Here is a 21015-nt window from a genome sequence, read left to right as displayed (position 1 = left end):
TGAAACCGCAAACCATTATAAATTAATATTATTCACGATTTTAATTAACCTTCAATTTAATAATATTTCTCTTATTATTAAATCAATAATAGGGCAATTATTATTACTAAATATTATTGGTTCTACTCTTTTAATCATAATTGACCAAAAAAAAAGTTGACAACTTGATAAGACAGATGACAGTTGACATTGACAGTTCACAGCATTGAGGTTGGGTTGTGTTGTGGTTTTTGTCCTGTGTGGCTATTTTTATTTAAACATTTTTTTACTTTTCTTTTGTGTATTTAATTCCCGATGCGAAAAGTTTGAATTCCAGCGTCCGTGCCCCTCGAAGACTTCGTACGAGCAAGGTAATTAACATTCCAGCGCGTTAATCTTATCGCTAGTGCAAACTTTTCGTGCCGATCTTAATGGACTGATAGGTACAATTCCTTATCAGGGCATTGTCAACAAAAAAGGCATAATTACCTATTTTATGGCCGTTAATAATTCAAGATTGTGGTGCGGAATACTTAATTAGGGTTTAGCCTTTGGCCGGGGAAGGAAAACGACAAGTATTTCCTGTTTTATTTCCTATTGTGGAGTGACACACAGTCACCGTCTACTGTGTGCCACTTAAAAACCCGTCTAGTTTTTACGTAAAAAACCATAAAAAAGTAAAAGTGCTTGTCAAATAATTAGAAAAAAAATAAAAGAACAAGTGCTCCTGTATGTGCAAAACAAGTCACAAAGTGTATTTTTAGATTGGAGAAAGAACTTGTGCTCTTTGGTTGTCTATTTATTTTATTCCAGTTTAAAATAGAAGAACTCTATTTTTGTAATACAAGGCGTTTAAGTTTTTGGATAGCAAAAGGTGAAGGTGTTTTTGAAGTTAATTCTATCGTTTGCAATCAGGGTATCACTTTTATTTGCTAAAATGAAAAACTTTATTTACAGATGTCAGCAACAGTAAACGACTTGTGGGTGTCCTGGTTCAGTTGCTGTGTGGCCCGGCCGCAGAAGAGGAGGCACAGGATTGACAGGTAAAGTTCAAATTCAAATAGTTTATTGTCCAACAGGAAAATTCCCAATTACAAGACAATCGAAATAATTAAAATTAAAACAGTACAAGTTATAAGCACCTTAAATAAGTAGTACAAAAAAAATAATATAAGATCCAATATAGAGTGATAACAAAATTTAAAATTTAGAACAATAGCATAATTGTAAGAATATAAGACATACTAACCAAATGATACAATCACAGAAAAATAATCAAGCATCATTCAAATTAAGAGAGGAACACGTCCTTTTTTTAAAAACATATTCAGTGCTGCTAAAGATGTCGACATCAATAGCATTCATCTGATTATACCATGTACAAGCACGGCACAGTGGAGCTTTGCTGGACAGATTAGTTAAGTTAAGAGAGGGATAAAATATATGGTGCCTCCTTGTATTGGCAGGAGGAACAAATAGAGGTAGCCTCTCTAAGAGCTCAGAACAATCAATTTTATTATTGCAAAGTTTATATAAAAATATCTGACTAGAGAGAATAGTATTTTGCTTTAGTGACAAATAGTTGAATCTATTCAGCATGTACTCCTGTTCCACACCTCTTACTGGATATACTCCATCCAATTTAACAGAAAGTAACTTTAAGAATCTGCGCTGTACATACTTCAGCCTGTTAACATGAACATCATAGATGGGGAATCACAACATAGAGCCATACATTAATTTAGACTTTACTAATGAATTGTACAATACAGTCAAGCTGGATATATTCTTAAATTGAGAAGTGGACCTTACTATAAACCCGAGGCATTTTAAGGCTGAACCAGTGACCTGTGCTACATGCTGGTTGAATGTGAGCCTCTTATCTACTTCAATGCCCAAATCCTTCACTGAATAACAGTCTAGCAACTGAGAACCACTCAATATATATGGGTATAAAATCTCTTCATGAAGAATGGAAATTGTCATTTTTTTACATTTGTCACAGTTTAGGGGTAGTTTATTTCTTTCACACCATTCAAAGACCCTATTCATGTCTTCTTGCAGCTTCAGGCAGTCCAGCATAGTACGAATGATACGAAACAACTTCAGATCATCAGCGAATAAAAGACAGAAACTCTCCATACAATCAACTAAATCATTAATAAATAGATCGAACAGCATTGGGGCGAGGTTACTGCCTTGGGGCGCACCACTCGAAGCCACGTAATACTCAGACCCAAAACCATTAAATTCAACATACTGAAGCTTGCCAGTCAGATATGAGATGAAGAACTCCACCAGACAAGGATGAAATCCAGCCGTACCAGCAAACCGTGATCCAGCCGATCAAAAGCCTTCGAGAAGTCTGTGTACAGCACATCCAACTGGCTTTTCTGATTTATAGCTAGATATGCTGTTTCCAAGAAACAAGCCATATTAGTGACAGTAGATCTTTTTTGAAAGAAACCATGCTGCTTTTCTGTAATTATGTGCTTAATTTGAGGAGACAATTTATCGTGCACACATATCTCAAAGGCCTTCGAAAAATTAGAATTGACACCGGTCTGTAGTTCTCTATTTTGCCATGGTCGCCACTTTTAAACACTGGACATATTTTAGCCTTTTTCCACTTTTCCGGAAATGTATTGGTCTTGAGTGATAAGTTGAAGATTTGTAAGAGTGGTACAGCCGGGGCCGATGCACAGTCACGCAAAAGAAATGAAGGTATTTGGTCAAGACCCGCAGTTTCTTTGTTTCTTAATTTCTGTAAAGCTTTTCTTACATCTGCCTGAACAAAAGATTGGACCAAAATGTTGTCTGAACGTGTATATGTATCAGATTCTTTGGGCTGAGCAATAAAGGACTCAACATAAACACTCCTGAAAAAATCAGAAAAAGCATTTACAATACTTTTAGGACCCACAACAGTAGTATCTTTATAGCTCATAGAACCTGGAATGCGAGAGTTGTTTCGTTTAAGGTGAATGAACCTCCAGAATTGCTTTGGATCACTCCGAATAGCTGGGTTCAAATCATTGATTTATTCATGTCAAATTTACTAAAGTAATGTACATACATACTTCACAATAATGAAAAACACATTAGCTTTGTTTCCCCAATATCTTTTTCATTGAATGCAGTCTAATGTCAACTTTTGTTATTTATTTCTTGTATTTTTAGATCGATGATAGGAAATCCCACAAATTTCGTCCATACAGGCCACATTGGTAGTCGAGATGTGGAGCTACCCAATGATCAACAGATTGCCCTCCAAAACCGAATGAGGAGTAAAGGCGGTTATGATACAGCCTATAAGGTAAGAATAATTTTAAGTACTTTTGTATTTTTACTGACCCATTGAAAGGTAAACAAACATTATAAATATATTAGAAATCAATAATATTTTAGCATTTATTGCTAATAGTATAATTGGATCATTTTGGTTACTCACATGCGATCATATACTTCACAGAACTCTTTATAGAGGACCAAAGGCAATATATTTGATCATAAATCTTATGTAGTAGAGAAGTAGATCATTAAAAAATCTGTGCAGGCTTTGAAACAATTGCATTAACATAACTCATTTGTTCTAATAATAGATAAAGATGATTAATTGATGACCTTCGATTATTTTGGATATGATGTGAATTTTAAGTAGGTTTTTTTTTTTTTTTGTTTATAGGAAGCTCAATGGTGCCAATAAGACCTCTACAGTGGTCCTCCATCTTTAATTTAAATTAGGTGCTAAAGCTACAATGTAATTGAATTTTTTTTATCTCTACTTATTTATATAAAACAAAGAAGACTTCCGTTGTTCTGTGTATACTATCTTACGTTTCGCTTGTATATATTATTTACTGTTTAAGGCATTTTTCCTATTATTTCATAGTTTTTTTTTGTAAATATTTCTTTTAGTTTAAGTTCATTTTATAAGTACAAGATTTCCGTCTTTTTCGGCAGCCATTTTGTTTTGACTTGACAGCTAGTGAAGTTGTTTTTTTTTTGTTAAGATGCTTTCATTTGTTTATGACAGTATTAAGTAAGATAATCCATTCAATTTTATCAAGAAATTAGACTGACTTGTAGTTAACTCTCGGGTTATTTGGATGCCTTATTATAATATAGAATATTTTGGCACAATAGAAAATTTTGACTGGCACAACTCAACCTCAGGTAAATCGGTGTCATTAATGGCAATAATTGAAGCAATGTATGATAGTTATTATTGTACTTATTGGAAAATATATACGTACTAAAGTTATTTTTTGATTTTTATTTTTGTCCACGTTTTGGTCACTGGGAAGTATTAAAATAAGAAATAAAGCACATATTCGGAATGTTCAGAGTCTTTTCTATAATATTTCCAAAACATTTAGAGCTATTTTTAGCATTTTATCCGTGAAGTTATAAACCAAGTCTGGAGGCGGTTACGACAAATTGTAACCGTAAGTGATCGAAAATGGCGACTATATTTGTTAAAATCGACCATTTTTAAACGATATTTTAGGGCGTTTTATCCTTTGGTGTCTACATGTTTATATAGTAGAAAGTTTCAAAAAAACATTAAAATCAATTCCCACATGATTCCAAACAATTCTGATATTTAAAATTCGATTATTACAATTGGGGCGCGAAAATAAAAGATATTTCTTTATTATGTACAATATATATTTATCGTTTAATATACATCTTATAATACTTAATAAAAAACAATCTGTTTCAACTATTATAATACAATAAAAAAATCCTTATAAATTAACCGTTTTGGTACGTTGCCGCTTAGAAAGAGAAACGTTGTTTTATTGCCATACAAAAGAAGCTACTTAAAAAATATTGTTTTGTGTACGTGTGCAGGAAATTCTCGTTAAACATGTGTGTGTCCTCCCTAATAAAGCTTAAAATTTATTTGGCACAAAAGACTTCTTTTTTTTTAAAGAAATTATTTGGAAAATTTCGTTGTTTACGCATTGGATGTATATAAAGAAGTAAATAATTGCAATTTAATACAGGCTGGGTCAGTTTATACAGTCAAGTCAATTTCTCACACCCTATTTATTTTGAGGTTTTTTTATCAAATACACAGAGTAAGTGAAATTAACGCTCATTCAGTGGTGAAATCAGAAAAACAACTAAATGTTTTTTTTTTTAATTTTTTAATGAAGACAGTTAAGGAATTCTGGCGTAACATCATTTTTAGTACAATTTAAAAAATTTATTGTTTACGAATTTGTACTGAAATCGCCTTGTGTCCGACTCTTTTTCTCAATCAAATTTTTATTTTTATATTAAAACAGTTTAGTACAAATTTCAATTGTACAAAGACAGTTTTTTCATATAATTCAAAAATTAGTCTGCAGCAAATAGTGAAAAAGTTTTTGTAAAAAATTGCACTAAAATGAAGTTGAAGTACCTGGTCGAATAGCACGTAATTAAACCTATTGCGATAATTTGGATATTTAAATGTATACTATTCAATACATTTTTAGTGATGCGTTGCCTTTAGTACAATTTTGACAGCAAATTCTTGGCTACCAGAGGTGAAAATATTTAAGTAGATCTTTGAATGACGACGCTTCGAAGCACCCAATGGCAGTAACAAAACGAGGCCAAACTTTGATAAGGGATATGCAGGATCGCTGTAACATACCATTGGTAAATAACATCAAAGAAGAAAAGAAAACTGATGTGCGAAAGCTGCTTTGTGCAAGACAAGACTGGGAATTTAAAGTCCCGCTTTCTTCGCTCTTGTTTTTTGATCATGCCTTAAACACCACGACGGCACTATAAGCTGAAATTCCAGATCCTGCAGATGATGTAGGTGAAGAAAATCCCATGTGCGACTGCCTCGAAGAAGACCCTAACCAGGAACAAATTTGATTTTTTTTTCAAGTGGACTTTGTATGTTATTAACATTAGTATTATTTTGTAAGTTTGCATTTTTCGAAGAAATTAAACAGAAACAAAAAAAACATATTCCTGGTACTTAGTTGACGTTTTATCCTTAAAGTCGAATAATTTCACTACCAACATCAATTTTTTGAAAAAAGAATAAATTGGAACAAACAGCATCATGTCCAATTTTGAACGAAACAAAACGAATTTCTACGAATAACATTGTTACGAATCAACACGCATGAAATCCAAACATTGTTTTCGATTTTTCCAGATTTTCTAATAAATATTGATTTAACTGAGATAACTTAATGGATTTTTATGTTAATTTCTATCCAAACAACTCCATGTTGTAAAAATATATAGCAGGGTTTAAAAGAAAATAGTTTTTCGTCAATACCCAAAAAAGTATTTTTATTGTACTTCAGTGATTCCTGCGGGGGCCAAAATAAGAATAAAAATGTATTAACATTTTGGATGTACTTTGTTTAAAATTATGACATACAATCTGTGGACCATAAATTCTTAGAGCCGGGGCACACTTATATGGAGTGCGATAAAGACTTTGCATTAATTGAGATGAATACTACTGAATGGAATGAAGCCATTAAAGAGAGTTGCAAGAGATTCTCTGTAACACAAATGACATCGGCTGACTTTTTCTGCTTTTCAGAGCTTGAAGGTATAACTACCATTGTTCGCAATGACAAAGAAAAAAGGAAGATTGCCTGGAGACAAATTAGATGGATAAGACTTGAAAAAGATCAACCATTTACAATGAAATTTAAAGACACTTTTAAGTGCAATAATTGAATTTTATAAAGCCGATTGGACCCGAAGAAGCAAAGGAAGACCATCGGCACAAAAACTTTGCCCCTTGTATAATGAGGCACCAAAAATAAAATTTCTTAAATGGCAAAATCTTCGAGAGCTGTTGCAGTTTGTACCTCCGGTATACCACCATTTTTACAAGAATTTGGCACATGAAGATTCAAAAAGTCAAAAACGGAACAGGCAATAAACGGCACCTGAAAAGAAAACCAAAGCAGGTGCTGGCAGTACAGAAGAGCGACGTGACAGCGACGAAGATATAATAGATGAAAGTGACAGGATTATTTTAGAATTTAATGAAGATTAGATAAGACAAACTGTATTCATTATACCTTTTTTCAGAATGTTTAAATAAAGTATCTTTTATGTCACTTATACTTCTTTTACCCCAAATCATCATGTATGGCAAAATGGTACAAGTGAGAAAAACTAAGTTTTTTAGAAAAATACAATATTTTTAAAACCCGGATTTCCAGAAAACATTAGAATTTTTTAAATAGATATACGTAACCATTCTTGGATTTACTTTTACTAGGATTTTACTATTAGCCATTAACGTTGACCTTAGATTACTCAAAATCTTGTCAATGTTACTTATACCACTTTTCCACTGACCACCTCAATTAATTCCACACAAATTATTTCCAACAAAATCCCCTTTTTTATTCATGGGAATTGGCAAGTTTTCCATTCATCAAAAAAGGCTCATTTTACACACTTGATACATAAATAACGATTTTAAAATGACCCTAAGGTGGGACGTTGATTTTTTTTGTGATTTCCTTCCATCACATACATTAATTAGCAGATAAAATTACAAAAGTTGAAATTAATTTCAGACACTCTGTATATTGATAAACCGTTAGAAATCAAAATCATCTGTAAGGAAATCTCGATATAGTACTACGAACATTCTGAGAAAATGTTGACTTGCAATTAAGGTGTTCATTCTTTCCGCAGATTATCGATAATTTAATCTTTAAGCTGGTCTCTTAGTTTTTATAGGGTGTTGTTAAAATTTGACCAATAAAAGTCGCTTCAACAATAAGGTCTAATATCTAAGAAAGAAAAAAGGAAAAAATACCACAGATAAATCATAAAAAGTCCATATCTAACGCGTTGTATAACGCGGCGATCTCGCTATGGCCGATGATCCGCCAAAATGGGAAATTTAACGTTTTCGCAGCCGCTTCCTCGTCTTGACCGTCGCCGATCACCACGTACGTGCACTTCCGACCGAATCGGGTCACTATACGCTCGAAACAACTCTCTTTGCCTGAAAAATTAGGAAAAATATAAAACAAAGAGGGAATTTTTTAAATTAAAATATAATTGAATACCCCCATACATATAAACTCGATATTTTTAACTGTCAAGTCGTGGTTCTAGTTATCGAAGTTTAACTGTATGTATTTTCATTTGAAATTGACGACTCGTAAGATTGTTTTCATTGGACATTATTAAATAAAAACTGATGTAAAGTCAAAACTATTAGAGATGTTGATTTTTTTATAAAACATTATTCAAAGCCATCAGCTATGGTTGTGTATAATTTTTAATTTTAAGGTTACTAAACTTTTGTCATAATTCATGCTTTAAATAAACTTTGATTACAAAAAATCCCTAAACTTACCGATTTTTGTGGCCGAATAAATATTATCGATAGGAAACACGTTGCCCAGTCCAAATAGTAAAACCTTGGCCAGGGCCGGAATCAGTTGCGTCGTGGTCACCAACACATTAACGCAATTACTCCGGGAATTAATTAACGTAAGACATTTATTAGCTAAAGTTAACCAATTATCTGTCACCGCTTCGATCTCTTGTCTTAACTGGAGCCACTGCTCCCGTTTGTTTGAGCCTAATAAACCACCCACACTAAAACAAACAAACAAAAAAAAATAGTGAAGAAATAGTCCATACTTGCAGTGGAGTAGTAGGTTAAGGGAAAATGAAAATCATACAGTCTAAAATAAAGTCCAGTAAAATAAGTAGAGGGACACTGCAGCATTTTCATTTTACCTTAAAAAAAAACATTAATTATAATAAACAATAGTAGATCCTTAGTACATTGAATTCCTAGAATAAACCATAGACGAGGTGTTTGAGTTCACCATCTATTAAACAATGATGTCAAGTGTCAAATCGATTTTCCACTTTTTCATACATAGCGGAGTAAAAAAGACAATAAAAGTAGCTCCCTTCTTAAAAAAAATAAAGTCGGCTTAGAACCAGATAAAACCTTTACCAAATCATTAATTAGGTTATTGTACATACGAAATGGGCATTTACGACTTTTTTTAGTGGTACCGAGTTTTATAAAATGGAGAATATTGCAAAAAGGCAGGAATTAAAAAAAAAGTGCTTTTTAACCTTAACCTTTTAATATCTCTGGAACTTTTTAACATATTCAAAAGATCTTTTTTTTTGTTTTAATGAGAATACATAAGCGCTGAAAACTGCGATAAAATAAATCCAAAAAACGTTTCTTTTTATTAATATAACATTTAAAAATCATTAAAATTATATTTTCTGTAATGAATTTTTGAGCAAGCGAGAAACTTTTTTATTTGAAAACATTTTTCCATACAATCTGCGAATAAAAGGTAGACAAAACTGTTACGAAGTTTTTAAAAGTAACTGCAATCGGATATATTAGCTAGATTGCGAGAAATCCACCTGCAAAGTTGTGCCAGATTAGCGAGTCAAACAACAGTCGCCGACGTTCGCGGGAGACGCGTGACTAATCATATCAGAGACAATCAAATTTTTTTTTCTCTGGTTGTCTCTTTAAAACTTTTTTCTCTTTAAAACTTCTTTATTTCTTTTTTGTCTCAAATCTTTAATCATAATATAACCACTAAAAAGCTGTGTCGTAACGCTCTTGATTTTTGTGCGTTAAAACACGTTTTTATTGCGTTGGTGTGTGTTTATGTTTTATGAGAGTTTTGTTGATCTGTTTGTTTCTGTTTCATATGAACAATAGCAACAATGAAGTGCCTTTTATGTGAACAATTATTGAACAATGATGATTGTATTGTAAAAAAACCAATACAAAAAGGTCTACGTATGATAATAAACTTTGCTCAGAAAAGAAATGACCCTATTAGCCGTAATATTTTGGAGAAAAAGGAGCAAATGTTAAACGGCACTTTGACAGTTGTGTACCATGTATCTTGCAGAAAATAATTTACAAGTAAACAATTATGTAAACAATTTGACCAAACCGACGACACACAGCCACTCGCAGGGGTAGTACGTTTGATATACGAAGAATGTGTTTAAAATGTGGCAAATCAGGCACTAAAAATAAAGAAAAATTAACATCCGTACAAACAGGTTAGTATAAAATTTTAATTATACCTACGAAAAGTTTTTTATATTAAAAAGTTGAGAAAAATATACATAAAAGTAATTTTTTAAATTAACTCTTAGTTGGTGCAAAAGGTTAAAATTGGATAAATTTATAAATATTTTCCGCCGTATGCAACATCTTTTAACTAATAGCAGTGACAAGTTTGGTTTTTATTACATTGATTAAATGAATTTAAATTAACTTTTAACTGAAAGTGGTGGGCGATGTAATACGACCACTAAAGTTTTCTGTAACTCTGTGGTATATCAATTAATTATCACATGGGATGTGACAAGTTTGACCATTTTCAAATTCAAATTCAAATTCAAAAGACTTTTATTACCACTTAAACATTGTACATAGAAAATTACATTTTTTTATTACAAGAATTTACACAATGCTAAGAGTAATACGGACTGAACTGCGATTATAAAAACAACCGATAACACATACACGGGCTAGCGCGCATGTGCTGCTCAGACCGTTAAAACATACTAACCTAATTACAACTAAAAGAAGAATAAAGACTTTCCCAATTATAATTATTAAGAAAATAAGTCATTAAACCCTAAAAACATATAAAAGATAAAAACAAAAAAAAAATATAGTGTAATAATTTACTATATCAATTACATTAATATAGGTACCATCTGTGCAATAGACAGAGAGAAGGAAGGGCGGCAAAAAACACGAGCCGAGGCTGGAAAACCAGGGCAACACGACGCAAAAATGAATAGATATTCCAAAATGAACCATTTAAAATTTTATTTTTATGCCTGCAAGATCAACAAGACCAGTGTTGATTTAAAAAGTAAAAATTCAAAAATAATATGGTTGCAATTAAATAAAAATAATTAAATTATATTTTTAATAAGAATTTGATGGCGTGAATTTGTTAAAATGCCTATGTTAATTGAGAATCAAGAAGAATTTCTTTAACATATGCAATAAATTTCTTTGGTGAACTATTTTTAATGTATTCCGGTAACCTGTTCCACATATGAATGCCTACATACTGGAATGATTTTTTGAAACCTGATGTTCGATGAAATGGAATTCTAATTAAATTTGGATTTCTTACATTGTGTATATAATCATGGTGAAAAAATAAGTCTCTTAAATATGGCGGCTGACCTGATTTAATTATTTTGTAAATTAAATTATACATCTGACACTTCCTTCTATTTCTCATATTTAATATAAAATGTGAATTTAGATAAGGAGTAATGTGGTCTCTATACGATATATTAAAGGAAAAACGCATACAACTATTTTGCAGTTTTTGCACCGTCCTTGACAGAGATACGGTTAGTGAGTCGCCATACACAATGTCCGCATAATCCACCAAAGACAGTACAAGCGAATTGCAAAGCAAATATTTGGTGTTTGATGGTAACTGATTTTTGTATTGATATAAGTTTTTTAAACGACCGTAAGCAATTTTAATTTTGTTCTTAATGTGGGAGGCAAAGCTGAGATTTGAATCGAATATAACCCCTAGATTACGTTTTTCCGCAACGGTTGGTATAACTGTTCCATTAATATTAATTTTTAGAGTTAGCTAGTGCAGTTTTTAAAATACTTCATACATTTATTAAAATCCTCCTTTTAGATGAGTTTTAGTAAATTACACGTGTAACTTTTTATTCTAGGAACAGGAAAAGGTACGCACGAAAAAAATATTAATGCAGCACAAAAACGGGAAGATATTTCTATGATTTTCAAATATCATAAACGATGCTATAGTCACTATATATCAAAAAAGAATATTCAGGCATTTAGAAACAAACAATTAAAATTAGAAAATAAAACTCTGTTATCACCAAAAAAATAATCCCCAACGAAACAAGATAATTCCGCGGAAACGTCAGATTCAACGAGTGAATCTGAATTAAATTATTTAGATCATGAGCCATATTTTCAAGAAAATGAAGTTCATATCTTACACAGAGCGGCTAGAATATTAAAGAATCAAATGCGCGAATTTCAATCCAAGCGGAAAGAATTTCCCATTCCTGAGGACATAAATGAGTATATGGACACATTACAATTTATTTCTTATTTTATGTGCATATATCAACTAAAAATTTGGTATAACAGTCACATACCATATATGAATTTTGAAGACCCAAGAAAATATGGTTGGACAAATGAGAGAAAGTCTAATATATGGACTCCAATATTTGCGACACAGGATCCCGTCCCAAAGGAACTACGGAAAATTTTAGTTCTTCGATGTTTCGATGGAAACTGCAACACTAGAAAGTGTATATGTGTATCCCAGGGCTTGGAGTGTTATAACGAATGTAACTGTATCTTAAGTTATTATTATTCACCAACTTCATTTATAAATTATTCGTAGATAGTTAATAAATGGCGGCAGTTGGAAGTACGTTCGGTCGGCAACGGTATAGAGTGCGGCAATTTCCGCCTACGCGTTACTTTAAAAATTCATATTTCAAAAACTATTTCGGATAGAAACCTGTGGCTTTTTTTAAAAACTTTCTTATGCTTTTTTCTACATTTCATTCGTAGCATGTATGACAAAATTCATCATAATAAAAAAGTTTATAGCTTGCTGAAAAATTCAATACCAACAATATAAATTTTACAATTTTCATGTTTTTTATTAACAAGAATATAAGTTTTCTGCAATTATTTTACTGCAGTTGTTAGCGCTTATATATGCCCTTTAAGCAAAAAAAAAGAAAATTTAGCTATATGAATTAGTTTCGGAGATATTGGCAGTTTAATGTATAATGGTAACATTTTTGAATTAAACCATTTTTTTTTTAAATTCTGATTTTAAAAAACTCGGTACCATTAAAAAAAGTCGTAATTACCCATTTCGTATGTGCAATAACGAAACTAATGATTTGGTAAAGGTTTCATCTGGTTCTAAGCCGGAAAAAAAATTGAAATATTTTAACCCGTTATTTACTCCGTTAACAGTATCTGCTTTTTTTTTAATATACTGAATATTTTTTTAATTTATCGTATTTTGTAACAGCTTATGTCGTTTGCCAGCAACCTATTGATAGTCCGCGCTCGCTGTTATTTAATCAATATAATGCCCGTATTTCCTAGAATTCCCAAGTAATTTTAATAATTTTTCGTCTAGATATTAACAATCAATAACTAAATCGATTTATGGTGATTACAAACCTCTACAAACAACGTTTTTTTTTGTAAAAATGAATTAAAAAGTGGAAGGATTTGATATGGGTGCAAACCTCTACATACGATTTATTGAATTATTAAATAAGAAAAAATATAAACGGCTATAACTCCCAAAGGAAAAATTGTATCCATATCAACAAAATATCCTGTCTCTTTCCCCGCTGTGTGACGCTCAATCCAAAACAGCCAATGTTTATTCTAGTGTATTCGATGTTCTAAAAGAAGATCCGATTAAAGTCTAGTTCAGAGATCTATTAGAATCTTTGATGTGTCGCAGATGCCGCACTAACTAGTCCGTGCGCCTATGTCATATTTATGGTTGCATGATATATATGTTTAAATGGCAAAATTTTATATTGTCTATCTATGAAATCATTTTAAATATACGTAAAACCCCATGTTTTATACTATTTTTTATTTTTCTTTCGAAAATGTCAATTTTTAGAAAGAAAATAATATCAAAAAATTGACCGCGGACTAAAATCCAAGCATCTTACAAAATATTTTAAACACTTCCAGCACTCACAGACTTGTCACCTCTTTTTAGCCAGTCTATTAAACAAAGATAAAACACCTGCGTTCTGACAATTTCTACTTTAGGCTGTGCAAGTGATTGTGTATCTCTCTCTATCCCACTGAATTTAAGAATTACGGGGCCGTACCCAAATAAATTTTTGGACCATTTTTGTATTATTTTCGTCGTGTTTTTAAAGAGATCTTTACGGATCGGTCTATCGCCTTTAAAATAGTTGTTGGATGGGTCTATCAGCTTTAATAGTTGGGAGGGGGGCCACCTGAGGTTATTATTTGATGTGTTTTGCGGGTTATGCTTTTTACACGTTTATAAAGAATTTAGAATTTGGCCTCTATTCCTGTAAATTTTTTGCAGTTTTTACTGTGAGGAACAGTGTTTTTTTATTTGTGTTTGTGGATTTGTTTTGGTATTATACCTAAAGACCTTAAAATGTTTCGACCCTGGAAAAATAGGCAGGAAAATTTGGCAAATGAAGAGGAAAGTGTTTGTGCGGGCTTATGGAGACCGTGGGTGTACAAGAAAGACAATAACATTTGTGAAAAAAAAACAATAAGAGTGATCTGGGCAGTGATTTAGACTTACATAGTTCTGAGAGTTCATTTTCTAGTATTGAGGAAGCAAAAAGAAGCAAGGGAAGTAGAAGCTACAGAAGAAATCAAGCAGTTTTAAAAGAACAAATTTATCTAAATATCTATAACAATCTAAGGAATGATACTCAGTTCACAAATGTTTGTAGTGCTTTGCAAGAAATAGCGTTTTTAACAGGGGTTCCCTATAGTACAATATGCCTGTAAAAAAAGGATTAAAGACAGAATAAAAAGGAAAGATGCGGGACAATCAAAGGGACTTGACATGGATATTGCCAAATTGCTAAGGAAAGGTGTGTATTCTAAATACAAAAACAATGAGGTTCTGACCATAGAGACACCTTATCGGCAAGGGACAAACATTTCTCAGTCTCAACCTTGCGGAGATACCTGATAAAACTTGGATTTAAGCTTAAGATAGTTAACAAAAGAGCTGCTGTAATGGAATTGTCAGGTGGTGTATAGAATATTTGAGGAAAATTAAAATAATTTGGGAGGAAGAAAGATCCATATATTATTTAGCCGAAACATGATATGATACATTTATGATTGATGTATGATTTCCATTCTCTGGGAAAAAAGTCCCTTTTTTGCCATAGTAGGAAAACCATATTTTTATTAATAAAACAAATCTAAAATTTTGTTTTTTACAGCTTACTACCCCTGTTGTCCTTCAGCAACACAATGAAGACTGCTTCTTCCTCCATTCTCTGGAAAAAAGTCCCTTTTTTGCCATAGTAAGAAAATCCTATTTTTATTAATTAAACAAGTTTAAAGTTTTGTTTTTTTCAGCTCACTGCCCCTGTTTGTCCTTCAGCGACACAATAAAGTATATATAATGTAATGCTTTAGAATCCATATGCTGATGTGCGAGATGAAGTTGGAATCGATGGCGGCAACAGAGAAACTGTTTCCTTCCTTAATGGAAGAAACTGCTAAAGAACAATGGTAAAAAAACAGAATTTACAAAATTTGTATTAACTTTTTGGGCCAGATTCAAAAGAGTGGTTAAATTTATAAAAGTATTTAGTATCCTCACTAGTTTTAGGATCCAGTATACTTAAAATGTAGTGTTTTGTATAAGATTTTTAGTTTTTAGTATAAGCATTTATTTTTGTTAATTTTTATCTAATCTCTCCTAATATGCATAATAACTAAATACGAGGCAAACAAATTAATAAATACGTTCAGGATGTAAAGTGTGTTTTTTTTTTATAAGTAAAACTTGTGTCTTTTAAAGGCATAAAGTATAGATAGCCAGATGATTTTTAATGTAAAAGTTTATTTAAAAAAATATACTTCCAATTTTCTGATTACATAATTACTTTTTATCAAAAGAAGTTGGTACTAAATATAGAGATGGGGGTTTTCATGAGTATATTATTATAATAATATATCATAATATGTATTAATTAAAAAAAACTATAATAGAGGACATTGAATATGGCAGCCACAATCCCCATTAATAATCACCACCATGTAAAAATAAATCTCAATTCCCAAAAAAAGGAAATATATAAAATTTGAAGACAAACCAAAACATTTTACACTTTTGTGTCAAAAAGTAACTATTTATTGCCTTAATCCACAGAATAAATGGGCCTAAGTAATTTGTCACCTACTCTCTCATTAAACTGAAAAATTCTTTATTGTCAATATAAACATAGAAGTTGTAGACAAAGCCAATAGACTACATTAAAGGAATAAAAACGAGAAACTAATTTAAAATAAAATAAAATTATATAGTAAAACTTAAATGCTAATCATTAAAAATTCATCATAGTTTAGGTGCTACATAGTTTAGTACGCTTTACTAGCAAGAAATATTTTCTTCCTTGTACGTAGGCTTTTTTCAGTCTTAAGTGGTCTTATTTCTAGTGGAAGTTTATTAAACAGCTTTCTACCTCCATATATGATAGAGCTACGGACAAGACCAAGTACTGATCCTTGCGGAACACCCACATTTATATTAAGTTCCTTAGACATACCACCATTAAATTTGACAGCCTGGACACGATTTGATAAGTAGGAACGAAACCACTCAAGGGCAGTTCCCCTGAAACCATAGAGCTCCAGTTTCATCAGCAGCACTCTGTGACTCATGCAGTCAAATGCCTTGGACAAGTCACAGAATACCGCTGCTGCAACTTCACCAACATTCAGTCGGTTGTACAGGTGTTCTAGAAAGCTAAAGATAGCATCATTTGTGCTCACAGACTCACGAAAGCCAAACTGCTGAAGACTCAATAGGCCAAATCTATTTGAAAATGAAACCATCCTCACCTTAACGAGCCGTTCCACTATCTTGGTTAAAGTAGGCAATAACGCTATAGGTCTAAAGTTAAAAGGACAGTCGCGATCGCCACCCTTGTAAAGAGGAACAATCATTGCTCTTTTTAAGCACTTTGGGAAAACTTCAGACATAAATGAAAAGTTAATTGACTCGGCCAAGACTTGCAAAGCAACAAGAGGTAAAACAGAAAATATTTTAAGAGAAAGCCCATCCCAACCTGATGAACTCTTATTCTTAATATTAACCATTAACTGTTTAAGCTCTTCTACACTTGTGGCGGCAAAAAAGAAAGATTCGGCTACTACCACATTGCTGAGATAGCTCCTGGGATCTATTTTTTGTAAGAGATTGGCTGCAAGGTTACTAGCAATATCACAGTAGAAGGAATTGAGGACATTGGAATCTAAGGTACTTGGAATAACCAAGACATTATTTTTACCCCTAAGCTCATTTAAAATCTTCCGAGACTCTTTTGCTCTGTTGGAGGAATTATTTATCCTCCTTTGAAAGTAGGTCCACTTAGCCATTCTGATTGAGTTTCTGTAAATCTTGCGGTATCTGTTATAATAATTTAAAAATGTTGCATTGTTCATAGTGTATTTCCTAATGTAAAAAAGGAAGCGCATATTTTTCCCAGATACTCGTAAACCCTTAGTATATCAAGGTTTTCTATTTCGTTTCTTAATATTGACAACAGGAAAAGCAGTGTTAAAATTGTTTAATACTATTTGATGAAAGCTATGCAGTGGGTTAACAGTAGTCAATACACTATTCCAACTTGACATATTGCAAAGCAAAGAGACTTGACTTGTTACAAGGCGCTAAAAACTAAACTTATGAAATTACAATTTTTGGTTAAACTCATTTAACGTACTTAAATCTTATATTTAAATTAAATATTATCTTGCTATCAACTATCCTGAATTTCTAACTTAATAAAACTAAACCCAAAAATCCCGAATAATAAAGTTTTAAATACAAATAAATTTTAAGGCCGGGCCTGTGCAACTTTTCACGCTTGAGTGGCTGTGACTAAGGTCATGCGTTTAACAAAATAGTACGTGGGCACATGCAGTCACATTTTACGAATCAAATGTATAAATTCTTAAAAAAATGCTTAAAACATTTATTTATTTAATGAAATGATTAAATATCGCTTAGAATAATACTTTATGACTCTTTCCACATAAAATTTTGCGGTTTAAAGATGCATGTCATGTGACAATACAAGCAACACCGGCACACGGACTATTTGCGGTACATCAAAGATTCTAATAGATCTCTGAACTGAACTATAACTCACCTGTTTCTGTAATTGTTATAAGTCTCTTTGATCTTCCTATACCGGAAAGCGAGTTTTCTCATCCAGTCTACGCCGCCCCTGACGCCGCCCGCCAAACACAAATTGGCGGCGCCGCCTCCCGCCGCCGCCGCCGAGGCGGCATGAAAACCGTCCGTACTAAAATTATAACTGGACAAATCTTGTCCGTTATCGTCCGAGGACACGTCGTCTATATGAACCTGATCACATTCCTGTTTTAAAAAAAAACGATGCAATTTTTTTTGTGGACTTAATAACTCGTACACTGTTTTTACCTCGATATCGTTGAAAAAAAAGTGAGTGTCCGCCAAATTGAAGACCATCTCTTCCATTTTAAAACCTAACTGCACGACATTTTGAGCATCCTAAAACCCATTATTGTATTAAAGCATTTATTGTACCAAATTGTTATACCTCTAACTTACTTTATGATATTTGGTAGCATAACTGCCGGTTAGTAAAGTGTGAAAAATAATAATCGTCTCGTCCAGGTCCCATATGAACACCCTGTCTGTCGTGGATTCCGGAGTGGTTGGGGAAACGTTATTTGTTCGCCTTCCTCTACCCCTGGCCCTAGGTTCTCCTAGTAAACATCATGTAACGTTTAATTTCTTTGGTTGTTTATACATTAAACACTCGTATATACGAACAACTCGGTTTTGTGAATAAAATATTTTTTGTATTAGGTACCCTATAGTGTGAACAGAAGTCGATAATGTGAACAATTAAACAATACGTTTTTAAACGATTTTTGAGCCAATATACCAATAATATTTTGACTGTCTCGATGGTTTTTGACTTGTCGTAGCATGTTTGCATGGTTCATGACGTTTATATGACTTTTATTCTTCAGTTTTCAGTTGACTTTAAACGCCTGAGTAAGAAATTACTCAGTTTATGAGTCCTTGATTTTAATTTTTTTATTAGTGATGGTTTTGTTAATTTTCTCTTAGTTTTTTCGATTTTATTTAAAACTATGATGTACTAATAAATAAGTAAATTATGACAAGTTTTTTTTTGGGGTCGGTGGAGAACTTCTTTATGAACACTGGTTACGCGGCGCCGCTCCCAGTAGTGTGGGACTCAGTGTCGAGTCTGTTTCGTCCTGTACCCACTAAAACTCCACCGCTGGGTGGTGCCTTGTGGCTCCCTACACTGCGGTCTGCTAAAAAGCAGTCCTATTGTGTCCCATATGGTTAGTCCCACAGGTTCAATTCTGTAGCTTCAAGGAAGTCCAGGATTGTGCCCAGTGGTAGATTTCTTATACCCTCTGGTGAGGGTTTCTCTTTCCCCAGGAATGTTGCCCTGGTTTGATTAAATGCTTCACAGAAGCACAGTATCTGAAGAGTTGTTTCGTCCTCCTCATTGCATCCCCTACATAGCGAGGTAACTGATTTCCGTAGCGTATGCAGGTATTTCCTGCTGGGCGCATGGCCTGTAAATAGCCCCGCGACTCTTCGCAGTTGTTGTCTGGAGAGGCCCAGTATGTTCTCACCCTTCTTGAAGGGTGGGCTGCCTATAAGTTGTTTGGATTGTTCCATCTTTGGTAGCTGTTCCCAGTAGGATTTGTTCTGGTTTGTTAGTCAGTTGCCGATTTCCCTCTTCCAGGTCTTATCGTTGACACAACATGTTGGTTCAGGGCCTACCAACAGGGCTGTTGCTTGCTCCCTGAGTTGCAAGTTGAATAGCCCTTCTTGCAGCCCATATTCTCTGCTAGGATTATCTCTGGCCTATTTTGCGCTTCGGCGAGGTTCCTGAGATCCTCCCAGCAGCTTTGCACAGTCCTTGACTTAGTCTTGAACTGTTGTAGTGCAAGTGTTGCAGCCTGGTCTCCTGTGAAAATTGCGAAGGTTTTGCCTCTTGGCAGCCCTTCTCTCATCAGTTGGACACAGGTTTGTATTCCTATTATGCTTGCCTGTAAATTTGTTGTTTCCAGGCCCAGGTTTAGCATGAGTTGCCTGCCCTGTTGTTCGTCCTCCACCATGCCCACAGCTACCCCGATCTTGGATCGTTTGGTTGCCGTGTGCCATACTGAGTAACCTCTTTGCCTGAGCCCGTCCGCTTCTGCGTCCAGTGGTCCCCTTTTCTCTTTGACAAGTGATACGTACATTATTATATGGGTCAGATGAATGAATTTAAAAAAGGACGTTTTTTTAGTTCAAATTGTTTTATAAATTGTAGTCCATTCACAAATCAAAAAGATTTGTAGCAATTAGGATTAATACTTAATGGCGATTTAGGTTGATGAAGTAGTTTTATTTGGCTTCTTTTTCACCGGTCTTTTTGATCTTGCCACATAGCTCCTTCGTCTCGTATATTTTGGTTTTTTGCTGGATTTTTCATTTTTATTGGTTAAACTTTTTGCCGTGATGGTAGTTAACGTATTTTCGAGATATTCAACACTTTTTGCCTGTCCCAGTAATCGTAACGCATAATCATCGAAATTACCATCACTTAGATTTTTCGTTTTCATGATGTTGGGGTCGGTTTCTGCAGAATATTCAGTTGTCATTTCTTCAAAACTTTTTTATTCGTTAAACCTTTTTTTACTTTTTCTTTGTTCACATCATAGGAAATTGATGTTAAAAAGCTTTGACTAGTAACTGGCATGATGTTTTCAACTGTACTTTTCTTAAAAGTATGATTAACTCTAGGTTTTCTGGTATTAAATATTTGTCTGGCTCTTATTTTTTCAGCTACTGAATTTTTAGAAAATTGAGTAGGAACAGTTGTTGAAGGTTCTGTTGTAACAGCAGTAGTAGTACTAGTAGCTTCATAATAATCAGAATACACCACTTTGGATAGGGTTGCAGCGGTTCTAGTATTTATTAGAACTACAGTAGTTCTAGGCAATTGTGCATGTGTACTCCTTGTCGGTCCGAATATATCATCTTTATTATAAACTTTTAAAGTTTTTCTATACAAGGGATAGTTATAATTGTTTCCAACCCCGTCTTCAACTAAAAAGTTGCTTGGCTTAGTACTACTGACCTTCAATGACTGAGTTGTCTGGAGCCTTTTTGGAAAATATGCTGGTGG

At 33.2% G+C, this 21015-nt stretch overlaps 2 protein-coding genes across 2 annotated transcripts in view; one reads left to right on the top strand and one right to left on the bottom strand.

Moving 5' to 3' along the window:
* Positions 1-194: 194 nt before the first annotated feature.
* Positions 195-4243, top strand: LOC126734536 (CDC42 small effector protein homolog). Its single transcript, XM_050438215.1, has 4 exons — positions 195-350; positions 937-1022; positions 3160-3295; positions 3665-4243. The coding sequence occupies exons 2-4, from the start codon at positions 937-939 to the stop codon at positions 3683-3685; spliced, it is 243 nt and encodes an 80-aa protein (XP_050294172.1). The 5' UTR covers positions 195-350; the 3' UTR covers positions 3686-4243.
* A 385-nt stretch (positions 4244-4628) lies between these two features.
* Positions 4629-21015, bottom strand: part of LOC126733921 (eyes absent homolog 2) — a 92327-nt gene continuing 75940 nt past the window's right edge. The window contains exons 9-13 of the mRNA XM_050437388.1: positions 18402-18559; positions 18252-18341; positions 17959-18188; positions 8339-8583; positions 4629-7981 (exon numbers count right to left, since the gene is read on the bottom strand). Coding sequence (XP_050293345.1) covers positions 7800-7981; positions 8339-8583; positions 17959-18188; positions 18252-18341; positions 18402-18559 — 905 coding nt within the window. The 3' untranslated portion in view covers positions 4629-7799. The remainder of the gene's footprint in view (positions 7982-8338; positions 8584-17958; positions 18189-18251; positions 18342-18401; positions 18560-21015) is intronic.

This window comes from Anthonomus grandis, chromosome 3, assembly GCF_022605725.1.
Source record: "Anthonomus grandis grandis chromosome 3, icAntGran1.3, whole genome shotgun sequence".
Taxonomy (NCBI): domain Eukaryota; kingdom Metazoa; phylum Arthropoda; class Insecta; order Coleoptera; family Curculionidae; genus Anthonomus; species Anthonomus grandis.
This window is presented reverse-complemented; position numbering and strand designations above follow the sequence as displayed.

Coding starts and splice junctions, on each gene's coding strand:
- LOC126734536 (XM_050438215.1), top strand. CDS start 937: ATGTCAGCAACAGTAAACGACTTGTGGGTGTCCTGGTTCAGTTGCTGT. Junction 1,023..3,159: donor AGGAGGCACAGGATTGACAG/GTAAAGTTCAAA, acceptor TTGTATTTTTAG/ATCGATGATAGGAAATCCCA. Junction 3,296..3,664: donor GTTATGATACAGCCTATAAG/GTAAGAATAATT, acceptor TTTTGTTTATAG/GAAGCTCAATGGTGCCAATA.